The sequence below is a fragment of the Brassica oleracea genome, chromosome C3 (assembly GCF_000695525.1).
Source record: "Brassica oleracea var. oleracea cultivar TO1000 chromosome C3, BOL, whole genome shotgun sequence".
Taxonomy (NCBI): Eukaryota; Viridiplantae; Streptophyta; class Magnoliopsida; order Brassicales; family Brassicaceae; genus Brassica; species Brassica oleracea.
The window spans coordinates 38,517,186-38,535,966 of record NC_027750.1 but is presented as its reverse complement, the minus strand read 5'-3'; the positions used below and the strand labels follow the sequence as shown (position 1 = coordinate 38,535,966).

At 34.8% G+C, this 18,781-nt stretch overlaps 2 protein-coding genes across 2 annotated transcripts in view; both read right to left on the bottom strand.

Annotated features, from left to right (window-relative positions):
• Positions 1–4,019, bottom strand: part of LOC106330569 — a 10,612-nt gene extending 6,593 nt beyond the window's left edge. Inside the window, exons 1-7 of the mRNA XM_013769014.1 lie at positions 3,866–4,019; positions 3,132–3,266; positions 2,827–2,969; positions 910–2,079; positions 663–731; positions 419–505; positions 276–323 (exon numbers count right to left, since the gene is read on the bottom strand). Coding sequence (XP_013624468.1) covers positions 276–323; positions 419–505; positions 663–731; positions 910–2,079; positions 2,827–2,969; positions 3,132–3,266; positions 3,866–4,019 — 1,806 coding nt within the window. The remainder of the gene's footprint in view (positions 1–275; positions 324–418; positions 506–662; positions 732–909; positions 2,080–2,826; positions 2,970–3,131; positions 3,267–3,865) is intronic.
• A 6,971-nt stretch (positions 4,020–10,990) lies between these two features.
• LOC106328140 (post-GPI attachment to proteins factor 3) lies at positions 10,991–13,480 on the bottom strand. The gene is made up of 4 exons (XM_013766519.1): positions 13,173–13,480; positions 11,921–12,379; positions 11,651–11,838; positions 10,991–11,547 (listed from the first exon to the last, which is right to left on the bottom strand). The coding sequence occupies exons 1-4, from the start codon at positions 13,274–13,276 to the stop codon at positions 11,261–11,263; spliced, it is 1,038 nt and encodes a 345-aa protein (XP_013621973.1). The 5' UTR covers positions 13,277–13,480; the 3' UTR covers positions 10,991–11,260.
• Between the last annotated feature and the right edge of the window lie 5,301 nt (positions 13,481–18,781).

Below are 18,781 nucleotides of genomic sequence, written 5' to 3'. Positions count from 1 at the left end.
ATTTAAATTTCTCGATACTATAAATTATAAGTTATTTCATAACATAATTAATGTAAATGTTTAACTAAACAAATTTGGTAGAACTTTTAATTCATGTCATGCTCGAGCAAAAACTTCAGGAGGTTTTCATCCTCATAATCCTATTAAAGAATACAGACACAAAATAGTGAATAAATTTTATATAATAAGTTGGATGTACTTTATTACTTTAAACGTACGTAAATATCAAGGTAGTTAGGTTTCAAACAAAATCTATGAAAACCCATCTTAATTACCTGATCGAACGACAATGGGAGTTCCATCAAATCTTCAACACCATATTCCTATATGCAATCGATTCAAATATCAATTACTTTTCGCGTCATTTTACATTAATCTAAGGTACAAAAACGGATAAGTGATAGAAACTAGAGTTTACCTTATTTGTAATGATCATATTCTGATCAGTAGGAAAATACATTTCCGAATTAGCAACAGAGTACAATGTTTCTTCATTATAGTTACCCTTCAAACAAATCATACATAATGTATATATGGTCAAGAAATTTTCAATCTATCACGTACAGACATGTACATATATATACAATTTTTGACTAATCATCTACTAAAGAAAAGTAAAATAAACCATCTTTAAAAAGGAGAGAGTAAAAAACATGACTTACGTTACTTAGGTTTTCAAGAGGATAAGCAGGAGGCACCTCAGGATTTTCACCAGTCACTTTACCTTGCTGCTGGTCAAAATCATGCACGTATATATGAATCAAAACATTACATTCACTATGTAAAAAAAAAAGTTAAAACAATATTAGTTAATCTACCTGATTATGATCAAACTGCGAGTTAACTGTATCGCGAAAAAAAATCGTTGATGCCATGATGATTATTAGGTCTTCTAGGATTCTGTAGAACAGGAACCACACCACCAGTCTGAGCATTCAGGTAGTTTTGTGACTGATCCTTATTGTCAAAGAACGATGACAATGCAGAAGGAAACCTTGAAGTTGAACTTCCATGGTTACTCATGTTGTTGTTATTGAAGTTCCAGTTCATGCTACTCAAATTTTCATCAAGAGATGCATTACCATTACCAGTATGAACTCTCATTCCGCCAAGGGAGCCATTAGCATTGATATTACCATGAATCATAACTCCATCAAGACAGCCATTACCATTATCGGTACTATTAACTCTTAGTCCACCAAAAGAGTCATTACCGTGAACTCTTATCTCACCAAAAGAACCATTATGATTACCATGGACTCGTATTTCATCAAGAAATCCATTATCATTACCTTGAATTCTTGTTCCACCTAGAGAGCCACTACCAGTACCACGGACTCTTCTTTCATTCAGAAAGCCATTATCATTACCTCGAACTTCTGTTCCACCTAAAGAGCCATTACCAATACCATGGACTTTTATTTCACCAAGAAAACCATTACTATTACCTTGAACTCTTGTTCCACCAAAACAACCATTACCAGTAGCATGAATTCTTATCCCACCAAGAGAACCATTACCATTACCAGTAACTCTCATTCTACCAAGAGACGCATTCTCATTGACATTAACTCTTATTCCACCAGGTCCAAACACATCCCCCTTTTCATCTATTCTGTGCCCAGCGTAATTACTACTCGTTGTTCCAGTATTAAGATTAGATTTCTTACCCAAAACTCCACTTCTTGTACCATATTGTCCAAACTTATGAGCTTGATACTCTTGAGATGTTCCGGACATGCTTCCCATTTCCTCTTTTAAAGCAAACATTCCACTTGAAACCCCAAGGCTGCCTCTCCTAGGCAAAAATTTGGATCCAGTTTGAGAATTGTAGGTGGGTGTACGGTTCATGCAGTGGACAGAGCCATGAAAACCAGCATTGTTGTTCATCGTGTGGCTAGATTGACCAAGACCATAGCCACGTTGGGAATTGAAAATATTGTTGTTGCCTAGGCTTGTCTTGTAGTTGTAAGAGCGTTGTGGGTTGATGTAGCTTGATGATTGAATGTTGGAGATCATAGCTCTTCTTGTCTTTTCTACGCTCTCACCCTTAACTTTTTTCAAAAACTTTCTGTACTTCTGCGTAGTGTCAACAGTTTCAACATTTTAGTCATATCATATGTTTTATGAAATTATATGTATGATGAGTTGAAACCATGAATAAGATACATATCACACATGTATAAGCTAATTTTTTCAAAAAAAGATGTATAAACAAAGTTAACCCGATGTGTAAAATCATCTAAAACACCGAACAAAGATGATTAGCTATTTGCATGTTTTCATGACGTAAGATACTTGATGAAAAATAGCATAACTAATATCATGTGCTTTGGAAAATGATTAAATGGCATATGGTCACTGAAGCAATGTTGATAGAAGATCGAACCTGTAATTTGCTGGCTACATGTGCTCTTGTTAGGTAGTTCAGGTTCATGAATTTTAAAATCTTTGTAGGTGTTACCTCTTCAAAATTATATCAAAAACGAAGCAAAAAAGTAGAACATTAGTATATCTCTCTAATTCCAAACACTTTGAAAATGCAAGTAAGAAAACGAGAGTTTTATTTTTTTAGGGTTTAGTGTGACCGTATAAGAATCATTTACTATTTGGTTTTACATTCACTCATATAATACATAATAAATGTAAAATCTATAAAGACATTTAGAGAATGTAATCTAAATAAACACCAACGATCATGTAAAAACTTATAGAAGATTATCCTATTCTAATTGATAAAGAATATAACAAGGTACACAACTGATAAGGAAAAAAATACAACATGTGAAAATAGAAGATCAAAAATGTGAAGTGCGTACTATGAACACCAATGTGTTGAATGGCTTTGCAAAAGTGATTCTCAAGAGAACTCGTCCATATGATCTTAAACTTCTTTGTGGCCTTTGCTCCAGAACTTCCATCTTCTGGATTGCTGGTTGAATTTGTTTTCTGAATTTCTTTTGAACCACCTGCATCTTTTTTTACTTATAACATTCAGATATCATTTATATAATATATTTACAATAATAATAAAACATATCTAGTATCAAACTAATCAAATTGTGTAAAGACCAAACAAGGAGAACAATAGGATTGTCATTATCGTTTGCATCATATTAATACGAAATTACCGTTTATCTTGTAGTCTAAAGCATGTTTGTATATGGTGTCGATGTCGTTTGGCTTGATCGGTTTTCTCATGAAACACATTGCTCCAGAAGATAAAGTCTCTTGCTCAATTTCATTGTTCATGTCTGATGAAATCACTGCAATGAAAACATAAAAGATAATGAAAATGAGATAGTTAGCATCAATTGCAACTATAAAAAAATGTTAAGAAAAAGAAATCACAATGTTTTAAGGAAATCGAAAAGGAACTAGTTTGCTTCTAGTGTTATTTTCTTCTTCTTTTCGACACTGACCTGAGAGCTTGGGGAATTAATATCTTTTCACAATTTTTCTTATTGCATAATGTTTTTATATGTGTGAAATGTATTCTTTAAAGGAATACATTGGTTCACCTTTTCTACCATCTTTTTTTTTTTTGGAGCACCACCTTTTCTACCATCTAATACACCTTTTCCTAGCTGTCACACATATGTATCTAATACACCTTTTCTACCATATAATACACCTTTTCTGTAATTATACGTATTTACAGAAAAAGTAACATATTTCTTATTGTAACTTCTCCTTTTATTATAGGGAAAATTATATTAATAAACTAAATAGAATTAGAAACAATAGTTATCTTGTTTAGTTATTGATCAATTTAAAATGTGAACAAAAATAATTCTTATATATATAACTTGTTGACAGACAAATTAAAAATTAGGCTATCAATAAGTGGTAAGAAAAACCTTACCAATGACAGGCATATTTCCAAATTCTTCGTTTATCCTTCTTTGTAATTGTACACCATTCAAATTAGGCATATGATATTCGGTGATTACAACATCAATGTTGTTGCATTGACCTCTAAGCGTAGATAATGCTTCTGACGAATCATTTGCTGTCATTACTGTAATTTCCCTAAATGACTTATCTACAAATCGAACAATTAAAATATCAAAAATGTGTATGGGTAAATATGTACACACGTGTATATATGCATTTGATTTGGACAATTTTTGTAAGATTTTTTTTTTTTTTTTTTTTTTTTTGATATTTGTTTCTATCAAAACTTCTCTTACAAAGAAAAGAAACGATGTGGTGTTTGCAATTCTAAAAACCAGTCGATAAATTTGATAATCTACTTTTTATTTATATTATTTTGATTAAAACTTTGAAATTTAAAAAATAATATTTTGAGAAACTAAACACATACTTTCCAGTCTCATGAGCCGTGCCTATTCACTAAAAACAGAAAAATATGGCTTAGGGCATATAAAACCAAGGTGTGGTATATTTACAACATTTTCTTTTATATGGTGTAAATTTGTTTCTCTTACAAACATAAATACAAAATCCAAGGGGGAAACCATAGTTTAATCCTTCTTTCTTTATATTTATTTACACACTTATTTATATTTAATTTTCACCATATTAAATCTTATTTTTCACTATTTTCTTCTTTGTTAGTCACTTGTTATTTATTTTTGTCTATATTTATTGTACAAATAACTTTTGAATTTAAAGTATCACAGTATAAACTTATATGTTTTTGTAATATTGAAACATGTAACATATAAATTTCCATTTGTTTTATAAAATTTAAACAATTAATTTATAGTTTTTAAATGTAATTTATTTATTGGAAAGTGTTTAAACATTAAACTATATTTTTGGCGTATGGCATTAGAAACTCTAAGCACGCCTCTGCGTAAGAGGCTATTGCCGGTTTAATCGTTGTGCACCAAAAAAAAAGGTAGGACACTAATCGAATGGTCTATGGGTTCCAAACAACGAGAATAATAAATTAATGAATTATATATAAAATTTTTTTTGACCTTTACATCAAAAATTAAATTAATGAAATCTAAATCCCAATGTTTGAAAAGATTAGGACAAAATTAAATAGATATACAGTTCACAAGAACATTAATCTTGGGGACAACAATTCTTTTACCCTATAGAACCTAGATGATTAAGCTGATAATGGGTGATAGGTAAACAGTAAATATTCTTGAATCAACCATACGTAAAAAAATTATCGAATATGTGGTAGAGTTCTAGTGGCGAATTGAGCAATCCAAATTGTAGCCAGAAAATATTTTAAGAGTCAGGATAATGATTATACCTATGTAGGTCGGCGTTTTAAGCATATTGGAGATAGTAGAGAGGGAAATACGATCATCATCTACAACCAGAACTGTGATGTTCATATGAGTGTTTTGGTGGTAAGAAGGTAGATCAAAGTCCATTTTGCACTTTTCTATATAAGCAATTTGTGTGTCGACAGTATGATATAGTTTTTTCAACAAACTATGCAAATATATATAGAGTTGGAACTTATAAAACTTGCTAGCGAAGATAAATCTTGGAACCATGGTATGTATTATAATTGTGAAATAACAAGCTTTGGTTTCCCATTTGGGTTGTTTTTGATAAATATTTTGGGTTATAATATTTAAGAGTGGAGAAAACTTATAGTAACAAGGAGTTACAATGGGCAAAACAAGAGTATTTGATATAGATGTCAAAATTAACCGTAACAAAAAAAAAAGGTTTGAAAAAACCAGATGAATGAATATTTTGTGCTAAAGATATACAAAAGGTATCTGATATAAGAAGTATTAAACAAGATGAATTGAAAGATTTGATATATACCACTTATTAAAATACTTTGTACTACATATATACAAAATTTAGATCAAACTAATGAAAATTAATGATATTTACCAATAAATTTTAAAAATATTTAAAAATCTTTATGTTTAATGAATATTTATATTTACGAATCTAGATTTATTAAACGAATATTAAACTATAATCCTTGAGTTTTTAATAATTAGATTGCCATGTCTTTTTTTGAACAAGATAAATAATTCATTAATTCTCAGAAAATTAGGTGACATAGTTTAAGGCCATGGGAGCCTGAACAACAGATAAAATCTGCTTGGCAAAAGAATCAGCCTCTTTGTTTCTTTCAGGAAGGATCCATGGAAAGAATTATATAAAAAATAGAGTTAAAGTCAAAATATCGGTCACAGTGCCATAACTATCTATACTCATGAAAGCAATTGTTATCGCCTTGATTAGCTGAGAAGAATCTGTCTCACTCTTCGATTTTTTCATTTTCAAATCTCTACAATACTGGAAAACTGTTCTAAGAGCCAAGCTTTCTGTGATATCACATAATCAACGGTAGAGGTTGAGGAAGACGTCTGAGATCCTGTTTGCACTATCCATCCAAGTCTGTAATCTGCGAGGTTGCGTTCCAAGCATCTGATTTAACAAGAGAGACATAAATAGGGACAAAAATGGCTAATCTGCACTCGTTTGTCCCAGAATTCATTTACTTGATTGGTGGCCCATTCTCGAGCTGCAATGATAGCCTTTGCTAACGTCATCTTGAGGTGAGGCACCTCTACTATTAAAACACATATGGTTTCTAGCAATCCATAAACGCCATAGAACCTAAAGGGATAGTTGGATTGAGGAGATTTATACATGAGGTAGGACATGGATACTGCAGATTTTACTCCATGCTTTCTTCAAATCTAGAGATCCGCTTGAGTCAATGTTTCTTGCATATGGAGCTAGGCACTAGACTTGGTGTGTAAGAGCATTGAAAGAGACGATCATAGCTAGATTCGCGTTTCCCATATCGCTTGCATCGGGGGTCAACATCAATGTTTCGAGCTGTTAAGTTGGTTCCTACTGTGACAGCTCCCTTAAAAATTTTCCATAAAAACAGCTTTATCTTCGTGATGTGTCAAGGTTCCAGATCTGCATATTCCATTCGAAAGAGTATTCAATATGGATATCCTTAGGGAGAATCCTTCTTCTGTTTATAGCTGCATGGTATCCTATTTTTGTTGTATATTTTCCTGAGTCCGAACAAAGCCAAATATGTTTATCAGGAAGCCCCAATAAACTAGGGTTTATGTTTAGGACTTTAGTTTCTTCATGAGGGAGTACGAGTTGGATTTTTTTTTTTCTTTCCCACTCCACGGTTCCAGGAAGAAACAAGTCAGCCACAGTCCATTCAGAAGTTTCCTCTGTAGCAGGTCCCATAGGTCTCTCTTGATATTGGAGGTTGTTATGGGCACGGGAGCACATATCACCCAGATGGTCGAGTTACTCAATTGTCGGGTGATCTATAAAGGCTGATTGAAAGCTGGCCGAGCAAGATGGACCTGAAAAGAATGCAAAAAGGAATGCATATGAATGAAAATAATAATAAACAGAGAATAGGTGATAAAATAAGAAAGATGGCCGATTTGTGGTTGTAATGGAGCTAAGCTTACTGGTTGTGTAGCACTCTCAAGCTTGGCCGTTGGATGGGATGGAATGATGGATAAGGATTGAATCGCTCAATCAATGGACAAACAAGGGGACTCGAATCACACATGTCTCTATACATGGCTTCTTTAGGACTTAGTGAATCGCACACAAAGAACTAGAGAACTAACAACAAAGAATTCACAACTTTGTTTAAAAAGAAAATTGATTTCTATTACTTTCAAAATGATCAAGGGTCCTTTACAATGAACAATAACATGAGATTATATATTCTTGACCCTGGGACTAATAAAACAGTCTAAAGACTCAAAGGAAATAAAATACACAAAAAATAAACAAAAGAATCAGAAGATTAGCTCCTTAAAGATATATAGCTGTTAGGCTTAATTTGAGCCTCTCCAAAAGAAAACTTGGTTGAGCCTTGTATCAAGACATCTTCTGGATATGCACATGGTCTGCAAATCTTCCAGAAATAATCCTTTGTCGCAATAAAAGAGAATATGGCCTTTCCGTCTTGGGGAAGAATCTGAAGAAAGTTTTGTAAGGCTTGTAATGTGAATGCGGCTGGATATGGAAAGTTGATGTGCATGAGGATCCGCCTAGTCCTTTGGGTGCTGGTGCTGCTAAGACATTCTTGATATCTTCTATTTGGTTCAGATGATCTCCTGGTTTCCGTAGATATGTAGAAGACCTTCCTTAGATAGTATCGATTTGGCCAATTTTAGTAAACCAAGTGAATCTTCTGGTTGGATTGGTTTTCGGGCTTGATTCTTCTTTCACTGGTCTTCTAAAAGGTTCTCCTTAACATACCAGGTAGCTTTAGTCGAGGCCCATTCATGGTTGGATTTGTATGGACCAAAATATGGCTGATTTGACCCATTAGATGCTGAGAAGATTGCCTGACTTTTAAAATCCATATCTTTATGGTCCACGAAGTTTTCTGGTGATTTTAATTCCCGGTGCTGTAAGGATGAGTTGTATGTCTTTAAGAATTGATTTCATGTAAAAAATCTTTGTGGCTTGTAAGCCATTCTCATTTGAGTGAACCTTGGTCGTGATAGTTATGTTGTGGTAGTTGTGGGTTGTCTGGTTGAGCTCCGGTTTAAGTATTGTTTCTGTGCTCACAATAGAGGTTGAGCTAGGTATGTGGCCATATCTTAATCGAAGAACCATTACCCACTGCTCGTTCAGTGTTCTGACCCAGGAGGTCTTGTCTGATTAAAATTTTTTGCCATACATGAGAGGTAAAGCTCCGATCTGAGTAGGTAAGAAAGTCCTCATATTTGCAATATTTCCTAAGTAAAATCCATCCAAGCAAATATTATGGGTTGTGCATTATATGCCAGCTGAGTTTGTGAGAAAGATGTCGTTAAAGCTTTGATAGTCTCTAAAACAGAGTTCTCCATGTGATTTTGGTAACGAGATGTTGGAACACAAAATCCATGTCATCTTCTTATTTCCATTCCGATCATCCCACCAAAATCGAGTTAAAGCCGATTGGATTCTCTTACACAGTGAGAGTGGCAATTTAAAATAAGTCATTGCGTAAGACGGGATAGGAGAGAGGACACTTCTCAGCATGTCTAACTTTCCGGATGTCTATAGGAATTTAGTTGACCACACATTCGCCTTTTATTTTATTCTGTCAACAATAGAGGTGAAAAGATCCCACTTCTTACTTTCAAAATGCTCCAGTTTTTCAACTCCTCCTTTTCTATCAATTATCAGTTCACTTTTCACTAGAGTCTTTAGGTTTAGTGTAGTTTTCCTCGAGAAGATGAACGAGTATTTATTGTGGTTTATCAGTTGGCATGACGCTCTTCATACTTCTTAAGGATCATCATCAGAGTACATCAATTTTACTCGATCTCATAAATAACATCGTGTCATCGGCAAAGAATAAGTGGTTTACTCGATGATTCCCCTAGCAACTCTGATTCCCAACAACAAACCATCATATTGCGCTATTCTACACAGGCCCGAGAGTACCTTACTATACACAAGATGAATACGTATGGTGAGAGGGGGTTTCACTGATGAGGAAGGAGTAAGTGGAAGTAAAGACACATTGAATGATCCAAGCTATCCATTTAGGATGGAACCCTAGGCATTACATAACGAGCCGAGTGAAATCTCACTCTAATCTATCATAATCTTTGTTCATATCTTCCTTAACGACCATTGAGTATCGATGCTCCAAATAAGCAATTTTTGGAAAATGGAGTACTTTGTGGGTGGTAGGGACATTATCTGACATCGTCCTTCACGGTACAAAGCATATTGGTTTTCGAAATAATCGATGAGAGAATAAGTTGTAAGCGCTGAGTCAAGATTTTAAAGATGATCTTGTAGCATATATTGCAAAGAGAAATAAGACGATAATCTGCAATTATTTGCGGACTAAGAATTTTTGGGATTAGCCTGACATAAATCTCGTTTATTTTAGGTGGCAGAATGTCCGATCTAAAAAATGCATGGATCTCTGATACTATATTTTTTTTCCAATTACTGGTCAACTGGACTGAAAAAAACTTGCCGAGAATCCGTGTGGATCCGGGAGCCTGCAGGGATCGAGAACTTGCCATGTCTAATTGTGTTTTTTTTAATAATATATGGATTAGGTGATAAATGTCACGGTAGTTATTTATTATGTCTAATTGTTTTCAACGTAGAAAAACCCATGTTCGAAATTGCGCTAGGCGTAACGCGTGCGGTCGGGTAACGCCTAAGGCTGAATCAATTAATCGGGAAATATACGAGGTTTAATCGGGGATTTGTTTTAGGATATTTGTTTATATGTAAAATATATTGCTAACATTTATTAAAAAAGCGTGTTGGTGTAGTGGTCTAGTGTCTTTATATAACATGCTCCAGCTCAGGTTCGCATAGGGTTGAGTACAAATGTTTTAAATTTTTGAAATTTTCATTAATGAGGGGCAAATTCGTTATTAACCGGTCATCTTCTTGGTTTTTTCTGCAAAAGTAATTACGACGGCTGCAAATTTTTTTCTTGATTTCCTATCATTTTCTTACTTTTTTTTGTTGTTTTAGTCAGTACATCATAGATCTGGTGTAGGATATATGATTTATGGGTCAAAACGAACAAAAACTGGAGCTTTTTCATAGCACCCGATTTTTTAATCCGACTAGACTGAATTCGCCACGGTTCATCACCGGCTAACGCTTATCCGCCGCGCTCTCGGGTGAAGCCGCCGCGTTTTAGAATATGGTTGAAAAACTAAAGGTTCATTTAACATATTTTGTTTGTTTGTTATAACTTAGTTAATGAAAAATACAAGTATTTAAGTAAATAACAAAGAGGGCTTGACCGCTTGAGAGCTATGAGGACACGATTGATATTTTAGAGCTTTGGACAACTGTACCAGTTTTCACAATATGACTGTGATTTTACCACATGCTATGTTATTTTGTTGTGTAGATAACTTGTTTATCAAGTGAATTCATACCTTCATTTACTATGTTATGGTTTTCCATAAGCAATATAATTTATTATGTTGTTCTTTTTCTTTTACATTGAGAAAACTGAAAAAGTTTTTTAAGAGTCATCATCACAAAATGAAAAAAGCAAACAAAGTGGTGATCATCAAAGGTCAATTCCTCCCCGACGGTAAAACTCTCCAGCCGACAAGCCATGAGAGAAAAAAGAAAAAAGACCCAAAAAAACACACAAGAAAAACAGAGCATATGACCCCAAAACACTACCAAGATTCACCACAGAAGAACACAAAAACATTTGCTTCTTCTGCGAAAACACAACCTAAAAACAACTTTCTGAACACCGGAGAACCTCACCCGAAAAAAAAAAGAGAGCCTTGAACCAATTTTCTTTCCATCACTTTGACTTCTTGAGAAGAACAGTGGTCCTGAAAACGGCGTCGTCGCAGGCAAAACTCCACCAAAGGTAAGAGAGAGGGATCCCTGCAGCTCGCCAAAGAGCATGAGCATCAACATACCCTTTGTACGGTGGGAAATCAAGCATTCTAAGACACATTGTGAGTATGCTCGAGACAAAGAAAGCTCTTAGCTTCCACTTTGATGGATGTGACGTTAAAGCCGCCCATACACCCCACACCACTAGCTCCACTGCTCCTATTCCGATTATAACTTTCCTGTGAAGCCCTGTAAAAGTCATATATATATATATATATATATATAGAAAGTCATATAAGCATTTTTTTTTTTAAAAAAAAGAAGAAAGCCTCATTTAGGAAAGATCATTTACCTTCATCAAGGTTGTAGAAGTTGAGGTAGAGGATATGAGTTGCTACAACTGCAAGAATAGGTGCAGTAACCATGACTTTTGCAGATTTATCATGTATACTAAAAGACCTGATTATAGCTAGAATAAGCGAAAACCCGGCTAACACTGTAGCTGATGAGTAATCTAGCCTCTCTGTCAATGCAACATCTCTATATATACCATAAAAAAAAAAATCATTAGTGAGAATTTTAGTTAGAAACTGAAACAATGGAGATGGATGAATGTGTTTACCTGCTGTGACAAACACCACTCCAGAAGAGTGAGTTCATTACAATGATGGCATAGATATGCAACAATCCGTTGTACTCGTAGTAAGTTTTCCGGTTTGGCTGGAGAGGCAAGTTATAGTAAACGAGGATGAAGTAGGAGACCCATCCATGGAACTGTATCGCTAGGTCAAGAGCAGAGAGAGCAACGGAGACAGGTTCCTGAATCCCATAGACATGTTTGAGTGGCCATTTACCGAAGTACTTGGTGGGTTTCTCTCCGTTTCTTTTCCTCTCTTCTTCTCTTGTCATCATGCATTCGTACTGGCAATCACTCTGGCAGTCCCATTGTTTCCAACGCAGGTAAAGTGGCTCTTGCATGTACCAAGGACCGTCTATTGCTTTTCCATCAGCTGAAAATTTACAGTGCTGGAAGCAATTGTCTCCCACGCATCCAGTTTTCTGACATTGATCCACACATGACCTGGAAACCAATCAGAGCTTTTTTGTTCTTTAAACTGAAGGAAAAAGCCAAAAACTTTAAAAGCAGACAGTCTAAGTATTCCATAGTCATAAAAGTTAATTAGACAAAACCATAAGACCTCTGTAACAAGTTCTAGTCCTTTTTGTCATATCCCACCCTCTTCCCACTACTAAGCTCAAGACAAGAGTAAGCTGTTACATGGCCGACAAAACAAAGAACAACATAGAGAAAGAGAGAGAGAAGCTTTCCACTAAACAAGAAAAAAGGAAAGACCAAACTCTATCAAACCACCACTTGCAGTCTTTTTAAAGAAAAACTCTTTTCCAACAAAAACAATGACCCTACTACAGTAAATAGAAATCAAGGCTTTCATCCTCAAACGTGTTTCAACTCTAACCACAAGAGTTGGAAAATTATCTGGGAAAAGTCAACCACATAATAGTTCTAATCCCTTTCCCCACACCACTCCTCTTTTGTGGCTCTTATCCCCTTTGAAAAAAATAAGCTATACCTAACAAAATTTAAAATCTGGACCCTTTTTTTTCCCCCAAAAGATCAAATTTTCACAAAACAGAGATAGTATTGATTACAAACACATAATAGTCAAAAGCAGTAACAAGTCAGTCCAGCAATCACGGAATCTTTAACGGTCGACTCTACCAGTAGTAATCCAAAAAAGAAACTAGCTCTGCCTTTCGATACTTGTAAACTCTAGGAAGGGAAGTCAAACGAACTCAGATATGAAAAGCAGACAACATTCATAAGAATATAACTTAAAGAAAAGGTTCTTTACTTGTAAAGAGGATCAGCATCTCCTTCGCTCGCTTCCAGTGTTGAAACAAGACACCACGACACCACCGCTACAATAAGCAGAACCCATCTCAGATTTCGCGCCATCTGATTATCAAACGGTTAGAGAGAAAAAGAGAGAAGAAGAGAAAGAAGGAAGAGAGGTTCTCCTTGGAGATATTTGCTAGAGGAATGAGTTATATATATAAGTCGGTGGGGATGATTGGAGAAATTGAGAGTAGGTTTCTTCGGTGTGGCAGCTTCTTCTTCTTCTTGTCCATCAAGTAGCGGAGACAGGTGGATGCATCGAGAGAGAGGTTATATATATAAGTCGGTGGGGATGATTGGAGAAATTGAGAGTAGGTTTCTTCGGTGTGGCAGCTTCTTCTTCTTCTTGTCCATCAAGTAGCGGAGACAGGTGGATGCATCGAGAGAGAGAGAAGAAATAAGATCTCGCTGGAGAGAGAGAGAGAGAGAGAGAGAGAGAAGATATCCCGTGAGCGTGAAGGAGGATGGAGGAGAAAGAGCTTTGGCGAAACAGAGTAAGACGCGTGGAACTCTGTAATAAAAAGATTTATATCACAGACGTCGATCGATACACCTCCACTTCTCTTCTTCCCCCTCACTTTTTGTCTTTGAATTATAAATAAAATTTTATTTTCCTTTTTATTATTCCTCAGGCTAAAACATTTTTATTATTTCCGAATTTTTCAAGTAAGAGTAATGTGACACTATTAAAATAGCTCTAACGCGCTAATAATAGTTATGTTTGCATAAAAGCTTGTAATTTTTATACATTTCTTTTATAAAATATGAGACTGTAAGATGATTTTTTTTTCGTTTTGTATGCCTAGTAATAAATCAGTGGTATGACTTATTCATTATTCCCCATCACCATTTATAAAATAATAATAACTACCAACCAAAAAAAAATCGAAATCAAATAAGTAGGTGGCCTTGGGCGAATACATGAGAGCACGATGTTTCATAGCCCTCACGTTCAAGTGTTGCGCGTGTGAATGAGAGATTCGGTCCCCGAAATTTTTGGAGGAGAAAATACTACTATTTTTTTTTCCAACTAATATTATATTAAACAGAGTTCATTACAAAAAAAAGATAAAAGCCCAGACAAAAAAGCATATAAACCCAACATCATATACTTAAAGATCTAAAACCAAACAAACGGCCCAAATACTAAAACACGTCAGAAGAACATTCGGTGGTCACGTGTTAACCGCTCGAAGAGGAGGGACACGTGTTGGAAGCAGCCTCCACCGTCTTCACCAACTGAGATTCGTCGCCAGAAACCTACCAGAGATAGTAGCACGATCACAAGCCCACCAGTTTCAGGGCATACACCCATGGAGAGCCTCAATCGACCAGAGTCGAGATCTCCTCCATCCCCACACCACACACACACAAAGCTTTACCCAGATCGGAATCATCACCCAGCGGAGAGCTTCCTCGACCTATTCGAGATCTCATCCGCCTCAACAAGTCACCAATCACACACCAAACAAACTTTTTCCGAAGATCGGGAGAATTTTATAGGATAACGCCGACTTTACCATAAGAGATCAAAGTCGGAAGCAGAGCCGGCCGCCTCACCAAAGAAGAAAGTGATGACGCCAGAGTCATAAGCCAGTCACCCGGTGCACACGATTGCCACCGTTGTCAGAGAGAAGTAAACCAAAAAGACTACACAGTCGCCGGAAAACATAAAAAAGAAAAGAGACAAGCTATTCCGACGGTGACGCGCGCCACCGCCGGAGAAACACAACCACCAGCCGGAAACGATGAAAAAGTTGAAGAGAGAAGATGGAGAGATCCTGAAAAATACTACTATTTCATTTCGTTGTTTTCGTTAATTATCATAAAATTAATGAAATATAAAGTTAGACAAATATGTTAAAAAAAAAAAAATTAAGTCAGACAAATCAGGGTTTTTTTAGATTTTAAGATGTGATTAATTAAATATCTTAAGCATCAGATGATACGACAGACACACAAGATCATTGTAGTGATAGAAGAAAAAAAATCATTTTCTGTAGGAAAAGAAGATCAAACATGATATGTTATCTTACACTTGGTAATTAATTATTCACTAGTACGAGGAAGATTTGATTCCACTTTCCTAAACTCGTATCTTTTCTCAACGAGTTAATACGAATTTCCTTTTAACTCTTCGTAAATGCCAATTTACTCCAAAGGTCCCCCTAGTAATTGGAACCTTAAAACTTGAAGTACAGTAATATTTAATTTTAATGTTATGTCATGAAACATGAACTTAGTTTTCTTAAAAGGTTTAAATTTCCATCTTGTTTATTTAAAAAGTCAAACGTTTAACTTACTCCAGCTTTTTTTACCCAAAAAAAAAACTTACTCAAGCTTTTCTCTCTTGATATAAACCGGTGCAAACTATAAAGTATCCACATTTCTTTCGTCAATTCATCTGCAGTTTTCAATCAATTTCCACTAACAATGTCATCAACAACAAGGTCGGTCGAATAATCATTATAATATACAGTATATGGTCTATCACATTTCACAAACAAACAAATTTGAGCTATGTGTATCAATTGACATTTACTTCTGCAAGCTGTAATTTGTTTTTATATATTCACAAGTCACGACCATATAATCTCTTCTCCTTTTAAGGCCAGCCTATCAAATACAGTATTCACTAGGGGTTGGCCCGGGCTACGCCCGGGATTCTCTATAATTTAAATTATATTTTTTATTTGATTTTGTATTTAAATATATCTTACATATACAGTGAATCGGTTATACAAATATATAATGGTAGATAAATGAAAATGTGTTGTTTATTTATTCATGATGAAGAAACTAAAATTATTTGTACTCATATTTTGCATTTTGATAACTGGAAATTATATTTAAGAAAGCAAGCTACATGAATAAAAAGTCAGTTGAACTTTAGATATGAGCAATTTTGAATACAGTATGTGCATTTAATGTAATCGTTAATATGGTACTCTAACTGTAAGAGTTGGTTTGCAATTAACGTTGTAGTTGTTTACTTGCCAGTTTAAGTCACTGGATAAGCGGTTAAGACTGAAGATCATCTTTTGAATTGTATTTGAGCTTTTGTAGTTGGGATATATTGTTTAATTAAGTGTGGTTGTTTTGTACATATAATAAAATGTTATTTTTTTGCCGAGCGAATACATTGGTGGAAATAATATGTGAAAATTAAACGATAATGTATTATTTAGTGGAAAAGAACGTAAACAGTGTGGCTTAAAAGGTCATAGTCTTGTAGCCATTTTTGTTTTGACTTCTAAGCGGCTTTGTCAAGGATTGGTGATGATCGCATGACTTCTAAACAACTTTATGTATCTTCCATAATTTTAAAATAATAAAATATAAATATATCAGTATAACTAAATTTATTAATTTTGTTATTTAATAAAAAAATGTGTATGAACATTTATTTATGTTTATAAAAATTATACCTGATTTGTGTTAAAGACATGATTTATTATAAGAAAAACATTAAGAACAATTTAATGTAGTGTTAATATAATTAGTCCAAATATAAAGATGTAGGGGATTTCATAAGAGCTCGAAAGATGTAGTAGATTTCATAATTTCAAACTTATGATGATATTTAGCGTTCTTCTTTTTAAATTTGAGATTTTAATAATTTTAGGAATGGAATAGTATGTAGCGAGGTTTAGTTGTATAAGTTAAGAGAATTTGAAATTCTATTATCATAACATGAGTGTATGTATGCAAACTGAGCTAATAGGTTATAGATACTTGGAAGAAGAAAAAAGATTAAAGATACATATTTGAAAAAAAAGAATCTCATAGGTACAAATACAATACACGAAAAAGCAAAGTAAGCTCATCCTGACATTAGTTATAATTTAATAATCGTATTAAATGATTTTTTTTTGTCAAACGTATTAAATGATTATGATTGCGGAATCTGAGCACGTCCGTTGGTATTGGATTATCCAGATCGGTTAGCTCTCAGCAAACGCGATCTGATCATTGGATCATATCGAAAGAGGAGAAGTAGAGAGCTTGAAATTGTTATTGCTTCGCGTAACAACAACAGCGTAGATGAAATATGAGCTTGAACTTTGCCTCCTTTTTCAATTATGGGCTTCCCAAATTCTCAGCAACCGGACTTCGACGGTTGTGCTACAATGTCCTGCCTTCAAGTCGGCGAGCAGATTAGAAGAGTTCGTCATTCCGGATTGATGGGTTTGTGAAGATTACAATGATGTAGAAGAAGAAAGTGATTAACTGCACATAATAGAAGTCGCTTATTTATAAGTGTGGATCCGCGAGCTTTACATTAGAGCTGAGCGATTAAAGCAACCAACACGGCCAAGTGTCTTCCAGAAGTTGAGTTTAACACTAAAGGAAGCTAGACAATGACAAACGGGAAAACCGATATAGCCATTATTTTCACAGCATAGCTGGTCCAAATATCAACACTAACACCAGAATCTACAGAGGCAACAATGATCACAGTTATATAAGTAAGAGAAAAAAATGAAGAATCCAAGCCATAAGACATAATAAACACTTTCTCCTTACCTTACTCATATGGAAGCCTTTTAGTGTCTTGGTTGTTTACAACAATAGCATAACGAATGTCACACTTGCTAAAAACTGTGCAAGTTCCCTAAATACCAGTGAGAACCATAAAGGTTGAGCCCAGCGAGTAAACCCATTCCCACATAAGACAAACAATAAAATAGGAAGTTTAAATTCATTTAAGCATATTTCATTAATGTAACTGAAAAGACAAGCAATAAATTAGGCAGTTTTATTCGTTTTAGGATATTTCATAAATGCAACTGAAAAAGATAAGCAAAAAAAAAAGGAGTTTAATTAATGAAATAAGAACATTTTCAAATAGGTACTTCTATTTTAATAATATAGATGATTGCGGAATCTGAGCACGTCCGTTGGTATTGGATTATCCGATCGGTTAGCTCTCAGCAAACACGATCTGATCATTGGATCATATCGAAAGAGGAGAAGTAGAGAGCTTGAAATTGTTATTGCTTCGCGTAACAACAACAGCGTAGATGAAATATGAGCTTGAACTTTGCCTCCTTTTTCAATTACGGGCTTCCCAAATTCTCAGCAACCGGACTTCGACGGTTGTGCTACAATGTCATGCCTTCAAGTCAGCGAGCAGATTAGAAGAGTTCATTCCGGATTGATGGGTTTGTGAAGATTACAATGATGTAGAAGAAGAAAGTGATTAACTGCACATAATAGAAGTCGCTTATTTATAAGTGTGGATCCGCGAGCTTTACATTAGAGCTGAGCGATTAAAGCAACCAACAGGGCCAAGTGTCTTCCAGAAGTTGAGTTCAACACTAAAGGAAGCTAGACAATGACAAACGAGAAAACCGATATAGCCATTATTCTCACAGCATAGCTGGTCCAAACATCAACACTAACACCAGAATCTACAGAGGCAACAATGATCACAGCTATATAAGTAAGAGAAAAAAATGAAGAATCCAATCCATAAGACATAATAAACACTTTCTCATTACCTTACTTATATGGAAGCCTTTTAGTGTCTTGGTTGTTTACAACAATAGCATAACGAATGTC